At 46.1% G+C, this 19,758-nt stretch overlaps 1 protein-coding gene across 3 annotated transcripts in view; it reads right to left on the bottom strand.

Moving 5' to 3' along the window:
* Window positions 1–14,080, bottom strand: part of TAFA2 (TAFA chemokine like family member 2) — a 356,648-nt gene extending 342,568 nt beyond the window's left edge. For all 3 annotated transcript variants that reach the window (XR_012643931.1, XR_012643932.1, XM_074984063.1), the window contains exon 1: window positions 13,030–14,080. Coding sequence is in view for 1 of the 3 variants with exons in the window: in XM_074984063.1 (XP_074840164.1) it covers window positions 13,030–13,142 (113 nt within the window). In the remaining 2 variants the exon portion in view is untranslated. The remainder of the gene's footprint in view (window positions 1–13,029) is intronic.
* Between the last annotated feature and the right edge of the window lie 5,678 nt (window positions 14,081–19,758).

Below are 19,758 nucleotides of genomic sequence, written 5' to 3'. Positions count from 1 at the left end.
GGGCAAGGAGCTGCAGAGAGCCCCTCTCTCACCCTGCTACCCAAGTGGCCACACCCCTCTGATGGGCATGGCTCAGCTCACCACTGCCAGTGGAACACCTCCATGCCAGCCCTCCTTCCACTGGGCAGACGTGGGTACCTGGCGTAGGTTCCTCAGCCAGCGCCACAGATGGGCTAGGCCGGGGGGCTGGTTTGGGGCTGAGATGGGTTAATCGTGAGGATTGGGGGACAGGCTGAGAGGAGTTAAGTCTGGGCTGGGAGGGCAGGTTTGCAGTATGTGGGGGTAAAGCTTGGGAATAAGGGAGCGGATTTGGGTGCTGAGGGCTGAGATTGGTGAAGCCTGGAGATGGGGGGCAGGTTCAGGGGCCAAGGGAGTAGAGCCTAGGAATGGGGTTCCACTAAATTCTTTCCAGTTTAAAAGGGTTCCGTGGTCAAATAGTACTGGGAAATGCCGATTTGGAGATTTCCCCAATTTCACCTGGGCAGAGCTTGAAATTGAACCCAGATCTCCTGAGAGCCAGCTCCATCCACATCTTAACCCCAATATCAGGAATTAAGCAGCGGGAAGGCTAATATGCTACTTTAATAATAATATGCTACTTTACAATAAACAGTTGGAGAGCATAGCACTCCAAGGCTGTGAAGTTGTTGTTTTCTGAACACCAATATATGCTAAGGCACTTCACAAAGACAGCTTCTGTTCCCTGAAGATCTTTCAATCTTTGAATAATGAACTATCCGATTTTTAATATGTGGGAGATACATACCTCATGTCATGCTATTGTAAATATAATGCAAAGATTACATAAATATAATGTCTCAAAATTTTAAAGCCACATACACCTTGTTTTGTGAAGATACAGACTATCCCTCTGAGACTATATACCTTGCTCAAACCATTTGACTTATTTTTCAGTAGCCAGCAATTAGCAATTTTAGTCTTGGCTCAGTGGCTGGGAGATCAGTCCTGGAGGGTGCCATTTAAGAGTCTGGGGTAAACAGATTTGAAAAAAAAAACCACTATCAGAGATGGTGATAGGTCCTGCTATGAGCATACGATGCTGGATTCAAGGTCCCTTCCAGTTCTATGAGATACATATGTATGTATAACTTGAAGCACTGGATTCACCCAAATCACCCTCTGCCTCCAGGCAAATAATCAAACAATGCAGACCCAATTTGCGCTGATCTCAGACAACCACAGGCTGCAGAAGGAAGTGAAGAAGTTCAGCATTGAGTATACCACACTGCAAACAGTCTGCAGCACCTTGCCCTAAACAGAGGCCTGTGTTATCCCTGCCCAAATAGCTTGAAGGGAGCTGCTGGCAGTTCCAGGGTTTCATGAAACAGTGCTGCCTTCTGCTTCTGGTGTCTGGAAACCTATGCCCGGGACCAGGCCAAAGTGGTCTTGGTAATCAGCCTTCTGAAAGAAGATGTGTTAGACTGGGACTCTCCCCAATGAAGCCCATAGCCCACTACTGTTGAACTGAAATATCTTTCTCCAATCAGTGCTAACCATCTACAATGACCCTGAACAGCTGAGGCCATCTTCAGCAGACTACAGCAGGCACACGGTATAGGGCCTTCTATTCTGTGCACTTCCATCCTCTCACAGCAGATGCAGAGTGGAATAAAGCAGAACAGCTATACCAGTTCTGGTGCAACTTGCCGGAAGAAGCAAACATGGATTACCCCTGGTGAAGATGTACACAGGAACAGACATCCTTGGCTATGTCTACACTAGCCCCAAACTTCGAAACGGCCACACAAATGGCCATTTCGAAGTTTACTAATGAAGCACTGAAATGTATATTCAGCGCCTCATTAGCATGCGGGCGGCCGAGGCAATTTGAAATTAATGCGGCTTGCGGCCGCGCGGCTTGTCCCAACAGGGCTCCTTTTCGAAAGGACCCCGCCTACTTCGAAGTCCCCTTATTCCCATGAGCAGATGGGAATAAGGGGACTTCGAAGTAGGCGGGGTCCTTTCAAAAAGGAGCCCCGTCGGGACAAGCCGCGCGGCTGCGAGCCGCATCAATTTCAAAGCGCCGCAGCCGCCCGCATGCTAATGAAGAGCTGAATATGCATTTCAGCGCTTCATTAGTAAACTTCAAAATGGCCATTTGCTGGCCATTTCGAAGTTTGGGGCTAGTGTAGACATGGCCCTTATGAACCTGTACATCCATACAGACAATCAGCTGAAAGAACAAAGGGAGGAGAAAAACAAAAACAGAGGTTCCCTGCAGGCCCCCACCTCACAGTATGACCTCAACTTCTGTACCCACAAGCTAATCTGGCTTGTCAGCAGCTCACACCCAAATACAAGCAACAGCACCATCATCAGCACAGCTTGTGTTTGCATGTAATCTCAGCCTGCACTCTACAAATGCCAAGGCACTTGGGGAAACAAGTCAGTCCAGGTACACTGGCGAAACGAGCCTGAGCTTTGTGAAAAAAAAATTTCCCTGTATTCTATCACCCTGAGCCCCATCCAGGAGCTTTCCATTTGCAGATGCCTACCCAAATGCACATCCTGGGGAACCCCTCCATCCTGACAGATTCCCTTCAAACAGGTTCTCATTGATTCAGGAGCAGAAGACAATTTTATGAATGCAGCTACAGTTTGGGCCCTACTGATTCTCCTGCTATGTAAGGCCATGCCAGAGATGATTGAAACTGCTGACGGCTTCCCCCTGTTTTCAAGACCAATTATGGATGGTATCCCTGGGAGGCCATTATTCGGAGAAACAGAGAAATAATATAATCCAGCATGATCAGTTCCAAACATTTTCCTCGATCATGGCCATCTCTTGGCTGACCCTTCATGACCCCCTTATTTACCCGTGAGAACAGAAGATCACTGTACCAACAGAATTCTGCTTTTCATATTTAGTTATTCCATTTGGGCTGCGTGATGCCTCAGTGACATTCCAGCACTTCAGAATATCTTGTATGAAATTCTAATTGTTATGTGTTATACAGTGTACTTAACCCACCTTCATTCATGCAAAAAATAACCTTCCTCCTGTTACATACTCTCACAGAGGGTCAGAGGAATCTGCCCATTATTTACACATTGGCAAGAGAAAATTTTGCTTGCAGAAGTTTAACAAGAGACCTGACCACAAATAGAACCCAATAACCTGGTCTCTTAAATGGGACCGAGTTAGGTAGTTATGCATTTGACATTGCTATTAATCATAATAAAATGGTCTTTGTACCTTCAGTGGCTAATGTGCTAGAGAATGCGGCCAATCTCCAAACTATATTGGGTACAAGTAGATATCTGGAAACTGCTTTGGAAAACAGGAGACAGTAACAGGAAAAGTGGGAGAAACCAGGCACTCAAATCTGGACATGCAAACTAATCCAAAGGCCAGGGCTTGCTCATTGGGTCCAAGTACAGCAGTGATCAAGTTGGCATCTAAACAGAAAGAGGAATAGCCACTGTAATCAGATTGGGAATTCTCTTCTCTTCCAACATAAGTAAACTGAAAATGCCTTATCTAGTTTAATTTATAATAACAGTAAATGTTAAGCAAGCCATTTTTGTTTTATGCCATTACTCCTGGGCTCTTATATTAACATAATAAGCTTAATAAAAACAAGTGAGTGGGAAACATCACCGCAGATATCTCCAGAAACAGAACAAAATACCCACTCAAGGGAGACACTGAAGGGCAGAGAATCTTTGGAAGCTATCCTCCCAGCCTTCAGTTTTGATCAAGGGCCATGGACAAATGTGCCCTATCGCAGTGACTTATAGCATGTGACTATATAATACTAATAGCATGTGATGGGCAAAGGACCAAGGAAGAGATGAGAACTGGTGGAGGCATGGGCACATACATTATAAGTCATGTTTTATAGCAGGAGTCAGCACCCCCAGTACAGGTGCCAAGAGTGGCACGTGAACCAATTTTTATCACCATGCAAGGCAGGAGCTCAGTCCTGCCCTCTCTCCTATGTTGCCAGGAGCTTGCACAAAGCCTGTGGGTTAACAAAAGACCAGCTGATGCTACCAACCAGCACCTAAATGGTGGAGCTCTGCATCTTAATTTATTTATTAATGAAGTTGTAAGTAGGACAATTAGTGATTTAAAAAGTATCACCTGCACTCAGCCCATACAAACAGGTCAAAAGGTCAAATTTCAGCACTCTACCTTGGGAAGGTTGCTGACCCCTGCTTTATAGAATGCATATATACTCACAGCATTTAATTTATACCTACAATTATATGTTGTATAATCACAATACTGGGGCTAGAGGTTCTGGACCTGATAATCTTTCTGACTGAACAAATACACAGATGTAAAATTATCAAATGGGTTGGTTTGATGCATTCCTCCCTACCGAGACAGGCACAAATTCTCTTACATTTTTAAATATCTATTTAATTTGAGGAATAGGGCTATTAAAATGATTAACGTTAGAGAAATAATAAATGAGAATTATACACTATAGTGTCTGCACAATATATTTTGTATACAATTACTTGTAATGGCATTTAATTTAAATGACACAAAAATATTATCCTTTAAAAATGAATGATTTTAACTTTTTTCTAGGCCAAAAAAATTTATGCTGCCATTTTCATTTTGGATGATGTCAGAATAGCATCTGAAGTAGTCTTTTATTTAGTACTCAAGACAACCTGTGGCTGTTGTATTGTCACAATGGTCTTCAGCATCTAAATAAATGCAAATAAAATAATCCCCAGAGGATGCCTTTGGAGAGCAGATAGCCAAATAATGCTGCTACTACTGTAGATTTCAATTTAAATGTTTCATTCTACAGTTATTTTCAGGAGGAAATCAGTTATTCAGGAATGCATTAAAAGGGCATCATGTTTCATAGCTCATTAAATAGAAAATATATTGAAAATTTGGGAATCAGAATCATTTGCAGCTTGCTCTGAACTGATGGGCCAAGACATACAACTTGTTTCCTTTTGTGACAGGAAAACAATCTGGTATTGCTGACTGCAGATGGCATTTACTTGACATTCAGAAAGATCATATGATACCAATGCAGATAAGGTGAGTTTATGCAACAGTGAAGAGAACAGGAAGAACAAGGAGAGCAGAAGTTAGCTGGTGAACGGCTGACGGTCTGATGAGATAGAGAAGAGTGTGTATTATAAGTTTTAGATGGCTATGATGATTAGACTTTTAAGACATACAGTACATTCAGGACATTATTTATAGCCGTGTCAGCACTTGTTTTACAAAAAGTTTTCTTCAGAACCTTTACCATTTATCAGGCAAATAAGAAGCAATTTCAAAATTACTCTGCAGACCAAAATACCTGTTAAAAGATGGACATTATTGGACTAAAGATGACGTTTTTTTAAAATCACAAACAGTGTATTCAGTGGATTTCAAATAGGTATTCACAGTCAACGCAAATGTTAGAAGAGCTTTAAAAACTGTATAACATCAAAATGCTTGAGAAAAGCCAAATAGTTTCTAATTATACTAGAGATAAATCCCAAGACATCAGACCACATATGTTCATAAGCAGACAGAAGCTAAGAATGACAAAGCTGAACCATCAGCTTGCTTCTTGTTTGTTTTTGCTTACACAACTGTACTTAACTATTACAGGGATATTAGAGTATGAATGGATATATGTTTGGCAGTGACTAGGTTCAGATTTAAATATGGAGAGCTAATGGCCGAAAAATATTAAGTTTCAGAAATCTTAGCATTCCTTTATTTTGTTGATTGTTGTCTGACTTGTGAAATGACTCAGCAGAATCAGAATACTAATACCTGTAGTATTTCCTTCAAAAGATAAGCTTTGCAAAACAGAAAATAAAAAGGAAGTTGCTGTGAGTATGAGTATATAGCTACACATAACAAAAACTTCCCCTGTCTGGGGTTCACCACAGGCAAAAATCAGCCCATGGATGTAGAGCCATGCGTTCCTTTGGAGATTTTCATGTCTCTGCAAATTGATTATGTGGGACACATTCTTCCCCCCGGCCACAGTTGCAAACTCTTAAAGGAACAGATACCTTGTCAATGCTACTGTCTGTACATTACCTAAATCCAGAGAGAAGGGAGCACCTAGAATTCCAGTTTACATGCATAAAAACAGGACCTTAAAATGGGAGGTTTTGGTCAATCTTAGCCTTTGATAGCACCACCAATTCTACCTATAATAAGCATATCTGAACATACTGTATAATGCATTAGTACATATAAACTATGTTTCTTTCCTTGGGTTCTTGGAACATCATAAACAAAAGATCATCTCTTGACTTGCTTGTTACAATTGCCAGACCACAAGGTAAAACTTACAGCCTTAACTTAAAAACAGTTGGGATCTTGTTTGTTAAAATACACAGTCAAATGGGTCTCAAAACAAGTTACTACAGGTGCAGTGACGCTGATGCTCTCTTACTGCAATATTGTAACCAATTTTTTCCCAGTTAAGTTCTAAACGTGACATAACATTTTATTCTATTTCTACATTAGTGACATTTTTAACAATAATTGAAACTACAATTAGTCTTAATCCTAGAATACATGAGTAGCTAATATAATTTTACAAAGCTAATCTGCAATTACAGTTGACTTGGATTTCATTTCCATCATTGTTTTAAATGTATCTAATATTTGTCCAAGGTGCTGAATTGATGGAATATGGAGAATTTAAGTTATGCATTTATCCACAGAGCTTGGATAGCACCACAAGATTCTTAACATAGAAAGAACCCTTGTTCAAATCCTAGAGAACTGCTTTCAAAGACCAAGATCAGTCCGCTGAGTTTAAAATCTGGAGGTGACGCTGCATTACCATGATGGTCCATTCTGGCCTTGGAATCTGTCGGTGTGCCTCAACAGTGGTCACTAAGCAGTAACAGTGTTGTCTGCATACATGTTCAGATCCCAATGCAGCACAATATTTAAGTGAATGCCTAACTTTAAGATTACAAGTCATTCCACTGAAGTCAAATGGGGACTGGTCACTTGCAAAACATGTGTTTAAATGCTTTGGTTGATAAGACCCTAATCTTTCACTTCTTTCTGGGCATAAGCAGTAAGCATGTGATTGTCAGTTACATTTTTGTTATAATCTGGACATTAGACCAGTAAGAACTGGACTGAGACCACCAGCTTATTCTACATAAATTGCCAGACAATTTCCAAATGGTATCCGCTTACACGCATTACTCCCCATGTCCAAATTTCAGATAGGGATCTAAATAGGAAAGATGTTGAATCAATATTATCTGTCCTCTGAGCCATCAAGACACCATTCCCTTGTAGCATGCACTATCACTTATTGGCTGGGTCTTCACGGAGCCGCTCTCCCAGCAGCTCCATGCTAATGGGAAGCCTCGAAATTGCAAATGGCTGCTCATTAGCATGGTGCCGCAGCTTGTTAGCATAGCCACCCGAGAGCTCACTCTTGGCAGAAGTGGGTGCTGGCAGTAAAGAGGCTGTGTTGGCTTGCCCCTGCCAGCAAAAAGCCCCTCAGTCGCCAGCCCCTTATCAGGCATAAGAGGCTGGTGACAGAGAGACTTTTTGCCAGCTGAGTCACAGCCACATGGCCTCTTTACTTCCGGCACCCACCTCTGCCAAGAGAAAGCTCTCATGGCTATGCTAATGAGCCATGGGACCATGCTAATGAGCAGCCATTTGCAATTTCGAGGCTGCTCATTAGCATGGAGAGCAGCTCTGTGTAGACCCAGCCATAATGATACAGTATCTTGCTGTGAAGCATGGTCAAGCTGAGAACACAAAGGGACAAACTGTGATCTTAGGCTGCACAGAGGTAGGTTCCTAAAGAATCCTCAGCTGTTGTGAGATTGCATATTACTAAGCTATAAAAGACATAAACAAAGGTACCATGTAGACCTTATAACATATTAGCAAAACTAAACTGCAGTTGTCTCACTCAATGAACAAAATGTAGCTGTGATGATTCTTCTTGAATTTTTAGAACAAAAATTGCCATGTTGGATCAAGAAACTCAGCAGCAGGTTGTTATGGAATAACTTGTCATAAGCAAAGTTTCCTCCTAACTTCTTCTAAGACTTAATATGTATTGTAACTATGGAAATTAAATGTCAAATTCTCTCTCTCTATTATGCATGTCCACTTGCTACTCTGCAGAGTTCAGCAGTTTGATGTGGCCTTCCCAGTCATCAGCGCAAGTAAGTGGTTTGGAGCAGATTACTTATCATCCACCTTTCTAAAAATCTTTCAGTATTTTTACACATTTTAGTTCGGAGTGTGCTTTCTTCAGCATTGTTAAATTAGATTCTCATAAAATAAAACATTGTATGCAATGGCACAGTGGTGTTAACAGACTCATACCCATGTTTCACATTATGAGGGTCAACAATAAGATGTCAGCTTCTGGAAACATTATTAATACAGTAACAGTGATGAGATTTAATAACCTTATAACAAGAGGTGAACTAACCCTTTTCCCAGTTCACACGTGCATTTATAGAGGGGACTGCTTTCATATGGCTAAAAATTCTTGCAGTTGTTCTTGCAGTTGCTTACTCATGTGAGCAGTCTACTAGCATGAGTAAGGGTCTGCAGGATCAAGTCCATAGAAAAACACTTCCCGTTTCCAATTGCAAAACATTTTGCAAAGAACTAGTCTGATGTACCAGAGAATAGGAAAAAACCTAAGAAAGCTTGTTCGGCTATTTGTCTCCATTTTATCTAAGTATTCTGTGTCCTATCATAATTACTACCATGAAGAATGATCACATTATTTTTTTCTCCCTCCTAAGTGTTTTTTTGAAATAAATTTCAGCAAGGCAGCTGTGTAAAAATGAATTGAATTGTATATCTGTGGAAGTGAGAAAGCCTTGCTGTTATGGAAGAATGCTTTTGGCTGACGTGATTATTTCATTGTTTTCCTTTGATAAGACAACTGACTGTACATAGTGATAGAATGGTAGCTGCAGATGGCCAGGTGCAGAATCAGAGCATAGGAATCCCAACCCTATTCTTCTTCACCAAACACAAGGGAGGGCTACAAACCAATCAAATTAAATTATTTTTATTGGTGATTCACTATATTCCAAAGTAGTTAAGGTCTCATGTGCAGCATGAGCAGACTGGAGGTAGATGGCTTTTGCAAATCTAGCTTGGGCTTTTTTTTTTTTTTTTTTTTTTTAATACAAACATATTTCTGCAATTTACAAAACAAAATAGTGGGGCCAGAGTAAATTGCCACAGTTTTATAGGTAATTCTCTTTTTAAAAGATGTTTGTAGTTTTTTGTTCTGAATATAGTGGTTGATGCTTAAAATGTATTACATACAGGAGAGTTTAATATTTAAACTCTCTCCAGTGAACTCGATGTTGTACAGCCAATAAGCAACAAGAAACAGGTCTCGTTACATCCCTACAAAGGGAACAGAAATTGAAGTGTTTGCATTTACATCTTTGTTACCTAATATAGCCTCAGATATAAAGTGAAAAATCAGTAATGTTACACATGTAGCGATAATGGGATAGATCCTCACTTGGCATAAAATTGTCATAGCTGCCAATGGAGTTATGACAATTTATACGAGATGACAAGTTGCTCCACTATTTTGAAATCCAAACAATTGGGTTGTGGCTTATTTTTAAAATCCAGAAGAAGCTGATGAATAACCAAAGGCCTTCAATGAGAGTGCATTTACTTCCATTCTTTAAGAACTCCGTTTCAAATGGAAAATAGAATTGAGTGCCTGTATTTTCAAACGAAATGCCATTTCCAGCAGAATTACACAATATTACAAAATCAATGGCTATGAGACAATGGACATGTCAGTACAGGCTCTCATTTAAATGTGATGACTAAATATAGATTGTAAATATGAGAGCCAACATTAATTAATTGGTTTTCGCAGTCGTTAGTTTATTTGCCCTTCAGAGCGGTATGCAGTCAGTTTGCTTTAATCTTTTATTTATGGTTCGACAATGTTTGACTAACATATACATTGATAAACTGCATTTATAAATGCCATCTATAGATCACAATAAATGAATATGCTTGATGTTCCTATTATGGTGAGCCTAAAGATTCTTCCCTCCTTCAACTTTAGTATTTAACACCCCCCCCAACACACACACACCAGAGAGCTGCATTAAAGTTCCCCATTTGTATCTGAATTTTCAATGAACAAGAGCTGCAAAATAATGTGACTTAATGAGGCACTTCTAATAAAATACAACAGGTGTAAAGGAGAGACATACAAATGTTTGCTCACTGATAGACCTATCATTCAAAATAAATTTTCAAAATAAGTCACATTTTGTAAATGAACAGTAAGTTATGATTTTCTGTTTTCCCACAGTCAGCGGTGAGTGCATGAAATTGATGAATGCTTAATATTTTACTATTACCTGTAGTCAAACCTAACACATAGTTAGCGCTACATAATCCTCTTCTGATGGACTCTTATGCTTTACACAAAGTGCTAGTGGGCAGTGATACACTCTAGAAGAAAAACAGAATTCTACCATGAAATATTACAAAGTGTGGAGATGCTCAGATTAGAAAAATGCCTAGATATTTTGTGTCTACCTGAAACTACATACTGTTAGTAAAGAGCTCCATTAGCAGAAGTATCTTTTCACTTAACAGTGAAAAGAAAAGCATATGTCTTCATCCTTGAAAACAGAGTCATTCTATCAGCTCCACCGATTAAATTACAAAAGTTGATGGCCACTAAATGCTGTTGTGCAATCTCAAAGCAATGTAGCAGCCTATCTGTTTTAACATAAATCTAAATGAGGCTCAATGAATCCTCAGTCTGCAATTTGCCATTGTAGCTGAATCTCTCTAGTGTTATATATCTGTCTACATACACATTATAAATTGTTCTTAACACCACTCATTCTGTTGAGGCCCCCCACTAGCGCTATCAATTGCTTGACTTGTGCCCAGGTATAAAGTGAAATCCCTTGGTGCTCTTGAAGAGTCACTCAAAAATGTTACCCTCTATGTCAAATACATGACACAAGTCAATTACTAGATTAGTGCTTGTTCTCTGATTAAAACAGTGTGGCAGAAATCAAGATTTTATCTGAAAATCACCTACTCTCAGGTGATTATCTCAATTAATTCTTAGAAAAGCATCCTACTCAGAAAAATATATAGTACTCAGCATTAATATGTTGTGAATAGCAAGAGTGATCTAATACAAAACTGTAGTCCCCTCTTCACTAAAATCATGGTATTGAAACAGTTTATATTTACAGTAAGTGAAGTGATGTGGCATGGGAAATCGGGGAAGTAATAAGCTGGAAAAAAATAGATGCTCAAGTGACTATCACCAATACTTACACAGCTTTGATGTCATAATATCTAAAACTGATATTTAGCTGAATTATGTAACCACTATTATTTGAACAATTATTAAATTATTCAGACTAGATACATAGGTATTTTTCCAGTGTAAAGTGAATCGAATGTTAACGGCAACAAAGTAAGTATAAATCAATAAAATTCTGTGTCCTTTTTAAAAATTGTCTTAGAAGCAGGCTGTGTTTCTAAAGTTTAACAAACATATTTCCTAGTGGGGTAAGACTATCTAGTTTGTCCAGGATTTTAGACTACACTCCATGAAGGAATTTTATGTTACTGTTTTTCCTCCCCATATATTAACTAATAAAGTAAAACTTTAACATTCAGACTGGTACCAATTTAACGCTTTAATGTCCCAAAGTAGGTGGTAAGAAAAAGCAACCAAATAACAATCAGCATTTAGTCACCGGTTATGTAAATTCACCCAGAAGATCCTAAGAACCTGTGTGTTTTATGGGACATAATTTGCTTGTTATTTAAATCAACAGTTCTTTAGAAGCCAAAGCAAGAATCCTTCATTACAAAACCTTTTGTTTTCACTATTATTATTGGGGAGGGTTTATAGGTGTTTTTTAAAACAAAATAACATTGCCCAAGCAAAGAGCGAAAAGAGATTACTGCAACTACCTGGACATAGCAATTCAAAGTGCTTCAGGCAGTTGTTTAACCACCTGGTAAAAATGAGGAATGGACTAGAGGAAAGAGTGACAACTCTGCTCCTAGCAGGGCATTTAAAGATGCTGCTCTTTGTGCTTTGCACATACAGCCTGTGCTTCTAACCCCAAAGCCAGGAAATCAAGCAGCTTTTTTAGCAACTTTGTCTTACACAAGTATAAGGGAGGGCTGGGAGGGAAAACCCTTCCCACTGTGAAATCGGAATACAGAGAAAATGCTACAGAGCCGTTAAACTAGTGTATTGAAATGGGAAGAAACAGGCAAAACCGATAGGATTCGGGCAGAATTTGCAGAGCAAACTGAAGCCATAAACCATACATGGTCCAGACCATCCCTAAAAGCGTCTTCCCGCTTGAACCTCTCCCTTAAGCCATCCGACCCAGCTCGGTCCCCAGGCACAGTAAGCCGCGGAAGTTATCCGCCGGGCGCTTTCCAAGCACCGTCCCCACTACTGCTCGGCAGCCCCGCTCCGCCGGAATGTGGGGGGGAGATCATAAAAACGGACAGGGCGTGGAGAACGCAAGAAGAGCCCGGAGCCCGCTCACCGCTCCCGACTGCTGCGCCCCGGGTTGCTGGTGGGGAGCCCAGTGGGAGTCCCAAGCCGAATGGCACGGGAGGGGGAACCACGCCCCACCGCTCTTTAACCAGCGGGGGCGGGGGGCTTCTCTTGAACGTCTTGTGCACTGAGGCGGGAGATGGACTCACCGGCTCACTTAAATACCCTCCTCCCCCCCCCATTCACCCCCCGCCCCCCCAGCTCATTCACAACCCCCCGGCACTACAGCGCCTCCCCCGCACCTCTCTCCTGGCCCGGCCCGGCCCGGCCCGGCGGCTCAGTCTGGATACTCCCAGCCGCTCTTTCCCAAAGGGCCTGTGATCCGGCAGGACAAACGGTGAAAGCCCGGGGGGGGCGTGACTCAGTTTACCCGCACCCCGCACCCCAACAAAACTGGGGGGAGGAGGGCCGAGAGCTGGCGCTGCCTGAGCCTGGCGCACCTGGCCACAGCCGGCACCGTCTCACCTACCTGCAGCCGCGCTTCCGTTGGGAAACACCGAGCGATCCTCCGGCCGGCTCCGGGGCACAGTCCGGCCTCAGCGCACTTGCATCGCTGGGCAAATCCCCCTCCTCCTCCGGCATTCACGGGCATGGATTTGTTGGGGGTCGGGGGGCTCAGTTCGCTGCGGGGGGTTCCCCCGAGCCCTCTGCGGGGATCGGGCACTAAATCCGGGATCCGGCCGGCAGGCGCCGGAGGGGTGGGGGGCTGGTTCAGGGGCACAATTTAAAACTCTCCCCCCCGCTGTCTTTGGGTGGCCTCCGCTAACAAGGCCAGCGCCGCTCTCGCCCCTGGGCCAGGTCCGGGAGGGCCCGAGTCCGCCTGGCCCGCGGAGGAGCAGGACAAATACCCCGCGTCCTGCAGCAGCCCCGCTCGGTTAGTCCAGCCCCGACGGGTCCGCTCTTAACGCGCCTCCCGCTCCGTGCGTCTCCCGGGGAAGCCAACGGGAGAGCCGCACCTGCGGGGGGGAGAGCCGCCCGCGCGCGCTCCGCCAGTTCGCTGGCTGGCCGGCCGGCGGGGCGGGGGGCGGCTCAGCCGGGCCGGGGGGGGGCTGTCAGTCCAGGCAAGCCGGGCGCGTCCCGATCAGGCGGGAGAGGGGCTTGGCCGCCCCGGGCTTTCTGGTCCCACCGCGGCTCGGTCCTGCGCGCCCGCCCGCCCGGGCTGCGATGTGCCGGGAGGTGCCCGAGCGGAGGTCCGGTTCGGAGCAGCGCCGCGGCCGCCGCTGGGTGCCCGGAGCCCTTCCGGGAGTGCGCGCAGCGGAGTTTCGGCAAGACTTCGCCAGCCCCGGCCTAGGGGGGCGCTGCCCCCGCTCCTCTCCGGCGACTCCCGCCCGCGGGGCAGGGGGCGGGTCGCGGGTCCGAGCGCCAGGCGCCCTGGCCGGCCCCGCAGGAGCAAGGGGAAGCGGCCGGCTTACGGACAAGACATCGCGGCACGGAGCAGGAAGGCGCAAAGCCCTCGGGCGGCGACGGCCGCGGAGCGGGAGTTGCCTTCCCCTAACACGTGCGGGCGGGTCTCCCCTCCGCCCGCTGCTGGGCCCGGCGCATGAATGAAGGCTCCCGGCCGGCCGGGAGCGCCCCGGCTCCTGGGCGAGCTTGGCAGCGAGAGGCTGGGGCGGGGCGGGGCGGGGCGGGGCGGAGCGCCCACCCCCAGCCGCCGCGGGAGAAGCAGCTGTGCGAGAGAGAAGCCGCGGGGACCAGGCAAGTCGCGGCCAAAAGCCGGCCTGTGTCTCCCTCCAGCGGACGCAGCGCGTCGGCGCGTCCGAAGGGAGGGGGCGCGGGTCTCCGCCAGCGGCTGTGGCAGGGCCGTTGCTGAGGCAGGTTAGTCCCGGGCCAATCCGCCTGGCGCTTCCCTTGGACTCACCTCTCGTTCTTTCTCCCTGTGCCCTCCGCAGCGCGGCGAGCCTCTGCTTCCTGCCCCCTCCGCCGCCGAGCCCGCCACGGCTGTGCACACACGGGAGCGCCTTCTGGGCCAAACTCGCCGCCCGCCCCTCAGGGCCGCACTCTAGGGCCGTCTCCCCAGGTTTACTTCATAGGCGAAGTAGAGCGCCCCAGAGGCTAGCGGCTCTCCTAAACCGGCCTGTACCATTCGCCCTGTGGGTGTCCAGCGCTTGCAGGGTTTTACATGAGTGGCAATGGGTGCAGAATTACCTATCCCTGCTGTTGTAACTGCCCCCAGGCAGACTCAAACCAGGGACTTCTGAAGCTTCGTGCAGGCACCGCTACAGCTTGAGCTAAAGGCCAGCTGGCTCTCCCCTTAGGCTGTAGAGGACACTTTTTCTTTCTCTGTGACCCGGTCTGGGTACCGCTGCATGGCGCAGTTCACCACACATAGGTGTGTGGGTTACATCATCATAGTTCATCATTCAGTCATTGCCAAAAACCTCACCCATACCAATAATAGGATTAAAGTGTCTAGGAAACAACTTCTGCAAGGCCCTTTACTGACACCAGACCCTGTATGATGGTAGTCCCTGAACTGTAGGGGTATGGGCAGGAAAAGGAAACAGAGAAAAACAGGGCTTTTTTTTTTTTCTGTAATCCACACTGTAGAACATTTTATAATTTTTCAGCTGTAAGCAGGATGTGAAGGATTGCTTCCCTTACCTTGCTGCAGTAGGAGGGAAACTTTGGGAGGGTGTGCATAAATACAATTTGTTCCTATGTGCTAGATATTCAACTGATCTGTGGTGTTTTACGTATTGTAATCAATCTGGTTATTGTGGAACCACGAACTATGTGAATGCTAAACACAGGAATGTGATCACCAATGCTTGCAGTCATTGTGGAAATACAGAAAAGACAGATGGTCCTTAACCCATTTCAAACAGAAAGAGACACTATCAGTTGAAACAGCCGGCGGGGGTGGGGGGGAGGGGGTTATTCAGGAATCCTTGCCAGACTTCTGCGAAACAAAAGGTAGGGTTCTGAGCCTCTGGCTACATGTCCTTCAGGCATGAGTTGTAAGACTGATTCTACTTGTTTCTCCCCACTGTTCAGTGACAGAACTAACACAGCCTCCATGAAGAACCTTTTTTATTATTTTAAATATATTCCAGTGGATGCTGGAGACCTCTTGTGGCTGAACTGTGCTTTGGGCCAAGAGCTGAAATCTGAGTTTTGCTCAGAGGCAAATCCACCACAAGCTGGTGGAAGTAGTGAACAGTTGCCCAGGGAGTGCAGCAGCAATGGGTGGCCAGCAGGGTGCCTGGTGCAACCAGCAGGGTGAAGCCAGCAGGGTGGCCGGTGGGAGCAACAGTGAAGCTTTGATGCAATGAGTGGCCAGCAGGGTGGTAGTGGTGGAGAGTAGTGAGCAGGGGGGTGGTTGGTGAGTGAGATGTGGGGTGACCATATCTCCCTGTCCCAAACAAGTAACAGGAAGATATGGGGGGAAGGGCAGCTCCACCAACCCCCGGGGAGCCGGGAGGGAGGCAGAAGCCACCAGCACTCCCCGGGAGCCCTGCAGAAGAAGCAGTTGCTGCCCCGCCCCAGCCCCAGGGAAGCCACAACTGTCAGCTGTCCCCAAAGCCCAGGAAAGCAGCAGCCAGCCCCCCACAACCAGGGAAGCTGCAGCTGCCAGCTCTCCCTGAGTCCCAGGAAAGCATTGGCTGCCAGCGCTCCCAGCTGAAAAGGTCAGCAGGGGGAGGGCCCAAATATAGCACAATTTGTCCCTTTTAAAAAATAAGTCAAAATGCCTTTTTGGCATCCCAAATAAAGGGCCGTCCTGTCCAGTACGGGATGGATGGTCACCCTAGCAAGATGCTGCTTTACCTGTCTACACAGGATGGGAAATGAACCCTGCAGATGCAGCCGTGAACTCTGGATCCGTCCTGGCCAAGAGCAGCAACTGTGAGAGCGGTGCAGAGACAGGATGGACATGTGAAGGGCAGATTTGGGCTCCAGGGAGGAAGAGGACATTGCCCAACCTACTTGGGGTCAGATTTTGGGCTTCTTTATGAATTCTGTGATATTTTTCCCAAATTAATGCCAAATCACTTCCCTCTTTTTTTATTAAATATGTCTTTTCTAAACTCAGTCTCTATGCTTGCAAGTGGGGAAGCATTGCCTCTCAGAGGCACCCAGGCATGGTGCATGAACTTTGTAGGTTACTGGGTGGGGCTTTGAGCCATTTCTGTATCGGATGGATAGAGAAGAACTCCTGGAAATTAAACCTGACCCTGGCTGCTACTGGCTGTACCTGACAAAGGGTTACACTGATAATACAACAGCATAAAAACCAACAGAGTAAAGAGAGAGATAGAATAAGTGAAGAATGCAGATAGCTCTGGGATGGCTGCCCCATGCTCATTAGCTCAGCATTGTAAGGGGGAAGAGTAGTTAGATATGGGCTGGAGTGGGAGGAAAAGGGAAAGTAAAAAGTATCATGGTGTGATATTGCACCAGGCATGTCAAACACTCTGTTATGGGGCTGCATGCAGCCCTATTGATTTTTTGTTTGTTTTTCAGCCCCCCCTGCCCCCCACTAGGTGTTAATGAAACATCTAAGTGCAGCCAACCCAGGCACTCATGGACAGCCTGAGGAATCACCTACCACTCATGCATGGAGAAACAGGCTTCCTTGGGTTTTGACCGTCTGGGGTTTTAATATGCATGAGCCAGGCATGTGCAGCCTGAGGGGGGTGAGGGCAAACACCTATCCCAGCCCCTACACCCACCAGCCCAGTCACTTTCTTCTTGTAGCTAGAGACTGCAAGACCCTTGTTTGGTTGGCCTGTTTGCACCAGAGACGCTGCGGAGCCCTTGGAGGGCTTGGCTGTAGCTAGTGATTTTGCAGGAAAGAAGCCCAGAGACTGTGGAAACGGGAAAGGCAAACCCCCTGAGAGCGAGCTGCTGTGTGTGAGAGGTTGGTAGGCTGGGCAGGAGGGTGGTCGTCTGGTTCTACAGAAGAAAAGCAGGTCCTCACCAGTGGTTGTGATGTGCCCTGCTCCCTGCCCTCAGAGCTACAAACAGAGAAGGGAGAGAAGGAAAAGAGAAGGGGAAAGAGGAGGGAGGGGGGGAAGAAGAGGTCTAAGCAGGAAAAAACACCAGGAAAGAAGAAAACCCATTCAACCAAGCCACAAGAAAAGCAGGGGCTTCCTTTACTTGTCACCGGCACTGGGGAAGAGGGGAGGAAGGACTGCTCTTTCTCCTTCGGGGCTTGGGGAAGCTGTGTGTTTTCTAAGAGCTCAGGGGCTTAATGGGACTGGCCAGCAGTTTTCTCAGGCTGCTGCCTTTCGGGTCAAGTGCTTTCCCGGTCCTCTCCGCCTGTGCACCATGACCCTGGTGTACAGGTTTCTCTTTCTTTCCATGCCGGTCAGAAAAAAGCAGGTTTTAAAGCAAGCCCTGGGAGACCAGCCTGTTTCTCCCCAACCCCCACTGGTTTTCCCCAGGCAGGCAGCAGAGCTTACAGCAGGTAAGGGTAGTCAATGAAAAGCAGTTGTGTGTGTGTTTTCTCCTCCAGGCTGAGCCCTGCTCACTCGCATGTGTGCACACACACACACACCAATGAAAGGGAGGAGCAGTGTTGTGTTGGTTTCTTTTGTCCTTTTTTCTTCTCTTCCTGGGAGCAGCCTGGGGCCAAATCCTCCCCGACACCCCCGGAGCATCGGGGCGGGTCTCTCTTCCATCCCCCAGCACTGCCCACTCAGCTCCCACCTACTGTTCATGCATGTCAGAGAAAGGTGTGTGACTGCTCCAAGGAGCCCAACTTGAAACTCACATGGGCCAAGGTGGAGAGAGGTGCCTGCCTGGGGCAGCTGCAGGAAGGGAGCTGCAGTGGGTGGAGCAAGGGGCAGAGGAGGGGTAATGCATTGGGGTGGGGGGTACTGCAAGTGTCATGAATGAGTGCAGGGAAGGGGTTAATCTTTCTGAGGTAACCTGAATCCCAGATGAGCCAATGGGAATGAAGTAATTCTGTTTAAACTGAGAACAATTGCAGTTCGTGGGGCTTTTGTGTCTCCCAGGCAATTGGAATGAAAAATCAGAAGTAGTCCTGACCATTGCAAAATCAACCATAGATGTGTAAGAACCAGGAAAATGTATAGTTAGAGGCACTCAAGTTTCTGATCATTTTAAATTTGGATGGACTGTTGGCTTGTTACCTTGTTTTATTGTTGGCTGCTCTGTTTTTTCTCTTTTGCGTTGTTGACTTGAGATTTTCCCCCTGTAACTTTTAAGCTGCATCCCAGGGAAATATTTTTCTCTGCGTACAACCCCATGATTTACTTTTCTCTTGCTTTGTGAATAAATCACTTTTGTAAGCAACTGGTCTGATTTCTGCGTCTTAAGAGTCTGTGCCTCAGACCAAATGGTCAGCTACTGAACTACAGGTTTTTGTGTCCAAACTCTCCTGAAGGGGGATTAAGAGTTTGGGGCACCTCCACAGGAAGACGTCTGCGTGTGTCTTCTTGGGGTAGAGGGTTCTTTTCTCACTCAGTGGTGGCAGCAGACTACCCCCAGGGCCAGGGAATATGTGACTTTGGGAAGTTTTTAAGGTAAAACCTGTTTACAGGCAAGGTGTTTTGTAAGTCTCTGTGGGGCCCCACTTTCTGCTCAGGGAGTATGGGGTGGGGAGCAGCCCCTGACAGCAAGCCTCAAGGGTCTCAAGGGTCTCATGGATGGAGGGGCAGTGCAAGCCTCAAGGGACATAGTGGGGGTAGTACATGGAGGGGGTGGTAATGCCGGCCTCAAGGAGCCTGGGGTGGTAATGCATGGAGGAGGCAGTGCAAGCCTCAAGGGGTCCTTGGGGTAATAATGCCTATGGGGGGGGGCAGTGAAAGCCTCAAGAGGCCTGCTCCCTGCTTCCACTGTGCATGAAAAAGGGTTGGATTGTAATGTCTTCTCTTGTCCACTGAAAGCAGGTGGGGAAACTCTATTTAGGAAGGAGTTTCACCGTGTACCCACCCTGTACAAAGGTGAGAGGGAAATACATAAAACTGGCCAAAGCATCATTCAATCGTGGTCACAATGACTGACAAAGCAAAGCCTGTACAAAGGAAATGTTCCGATTTAAGTACACTCTTAGCAAGATCACATCAGGGGTGTTCCACCCAAGAGCTGGTGGTGATCAGTTTCTCTCAGCCCTAATCTTCATCCTCTGAGTCTGTACAGCTCCATTCCCCTCAGATACCACTTCCTGAAATTAACTCCTGCTGTTGCGCCTTCCAGCCACAAATCCCAAAACTCATTCATTCATTCATCCATT

This window comes from Carettochelys insculpta, chromosome 1, assembly GCF_033958435.1.
Source record: "Carettochelys insculpta isolate YL-2023 chromosome 1, ASM3395843v1, whole genome shotgun sequence".
Taxonomy (NCBI): Eukaryota; Metazoa; Chordata; order Testudines; family Carettochelyidae; genus Carettochelys; species Carettochelys insculpta.
The sequence above is the reverse complement of the archived record's forward strand: the minus strand, read 5'-3'. Positions and strand labels throughout refer to the sequence as shown.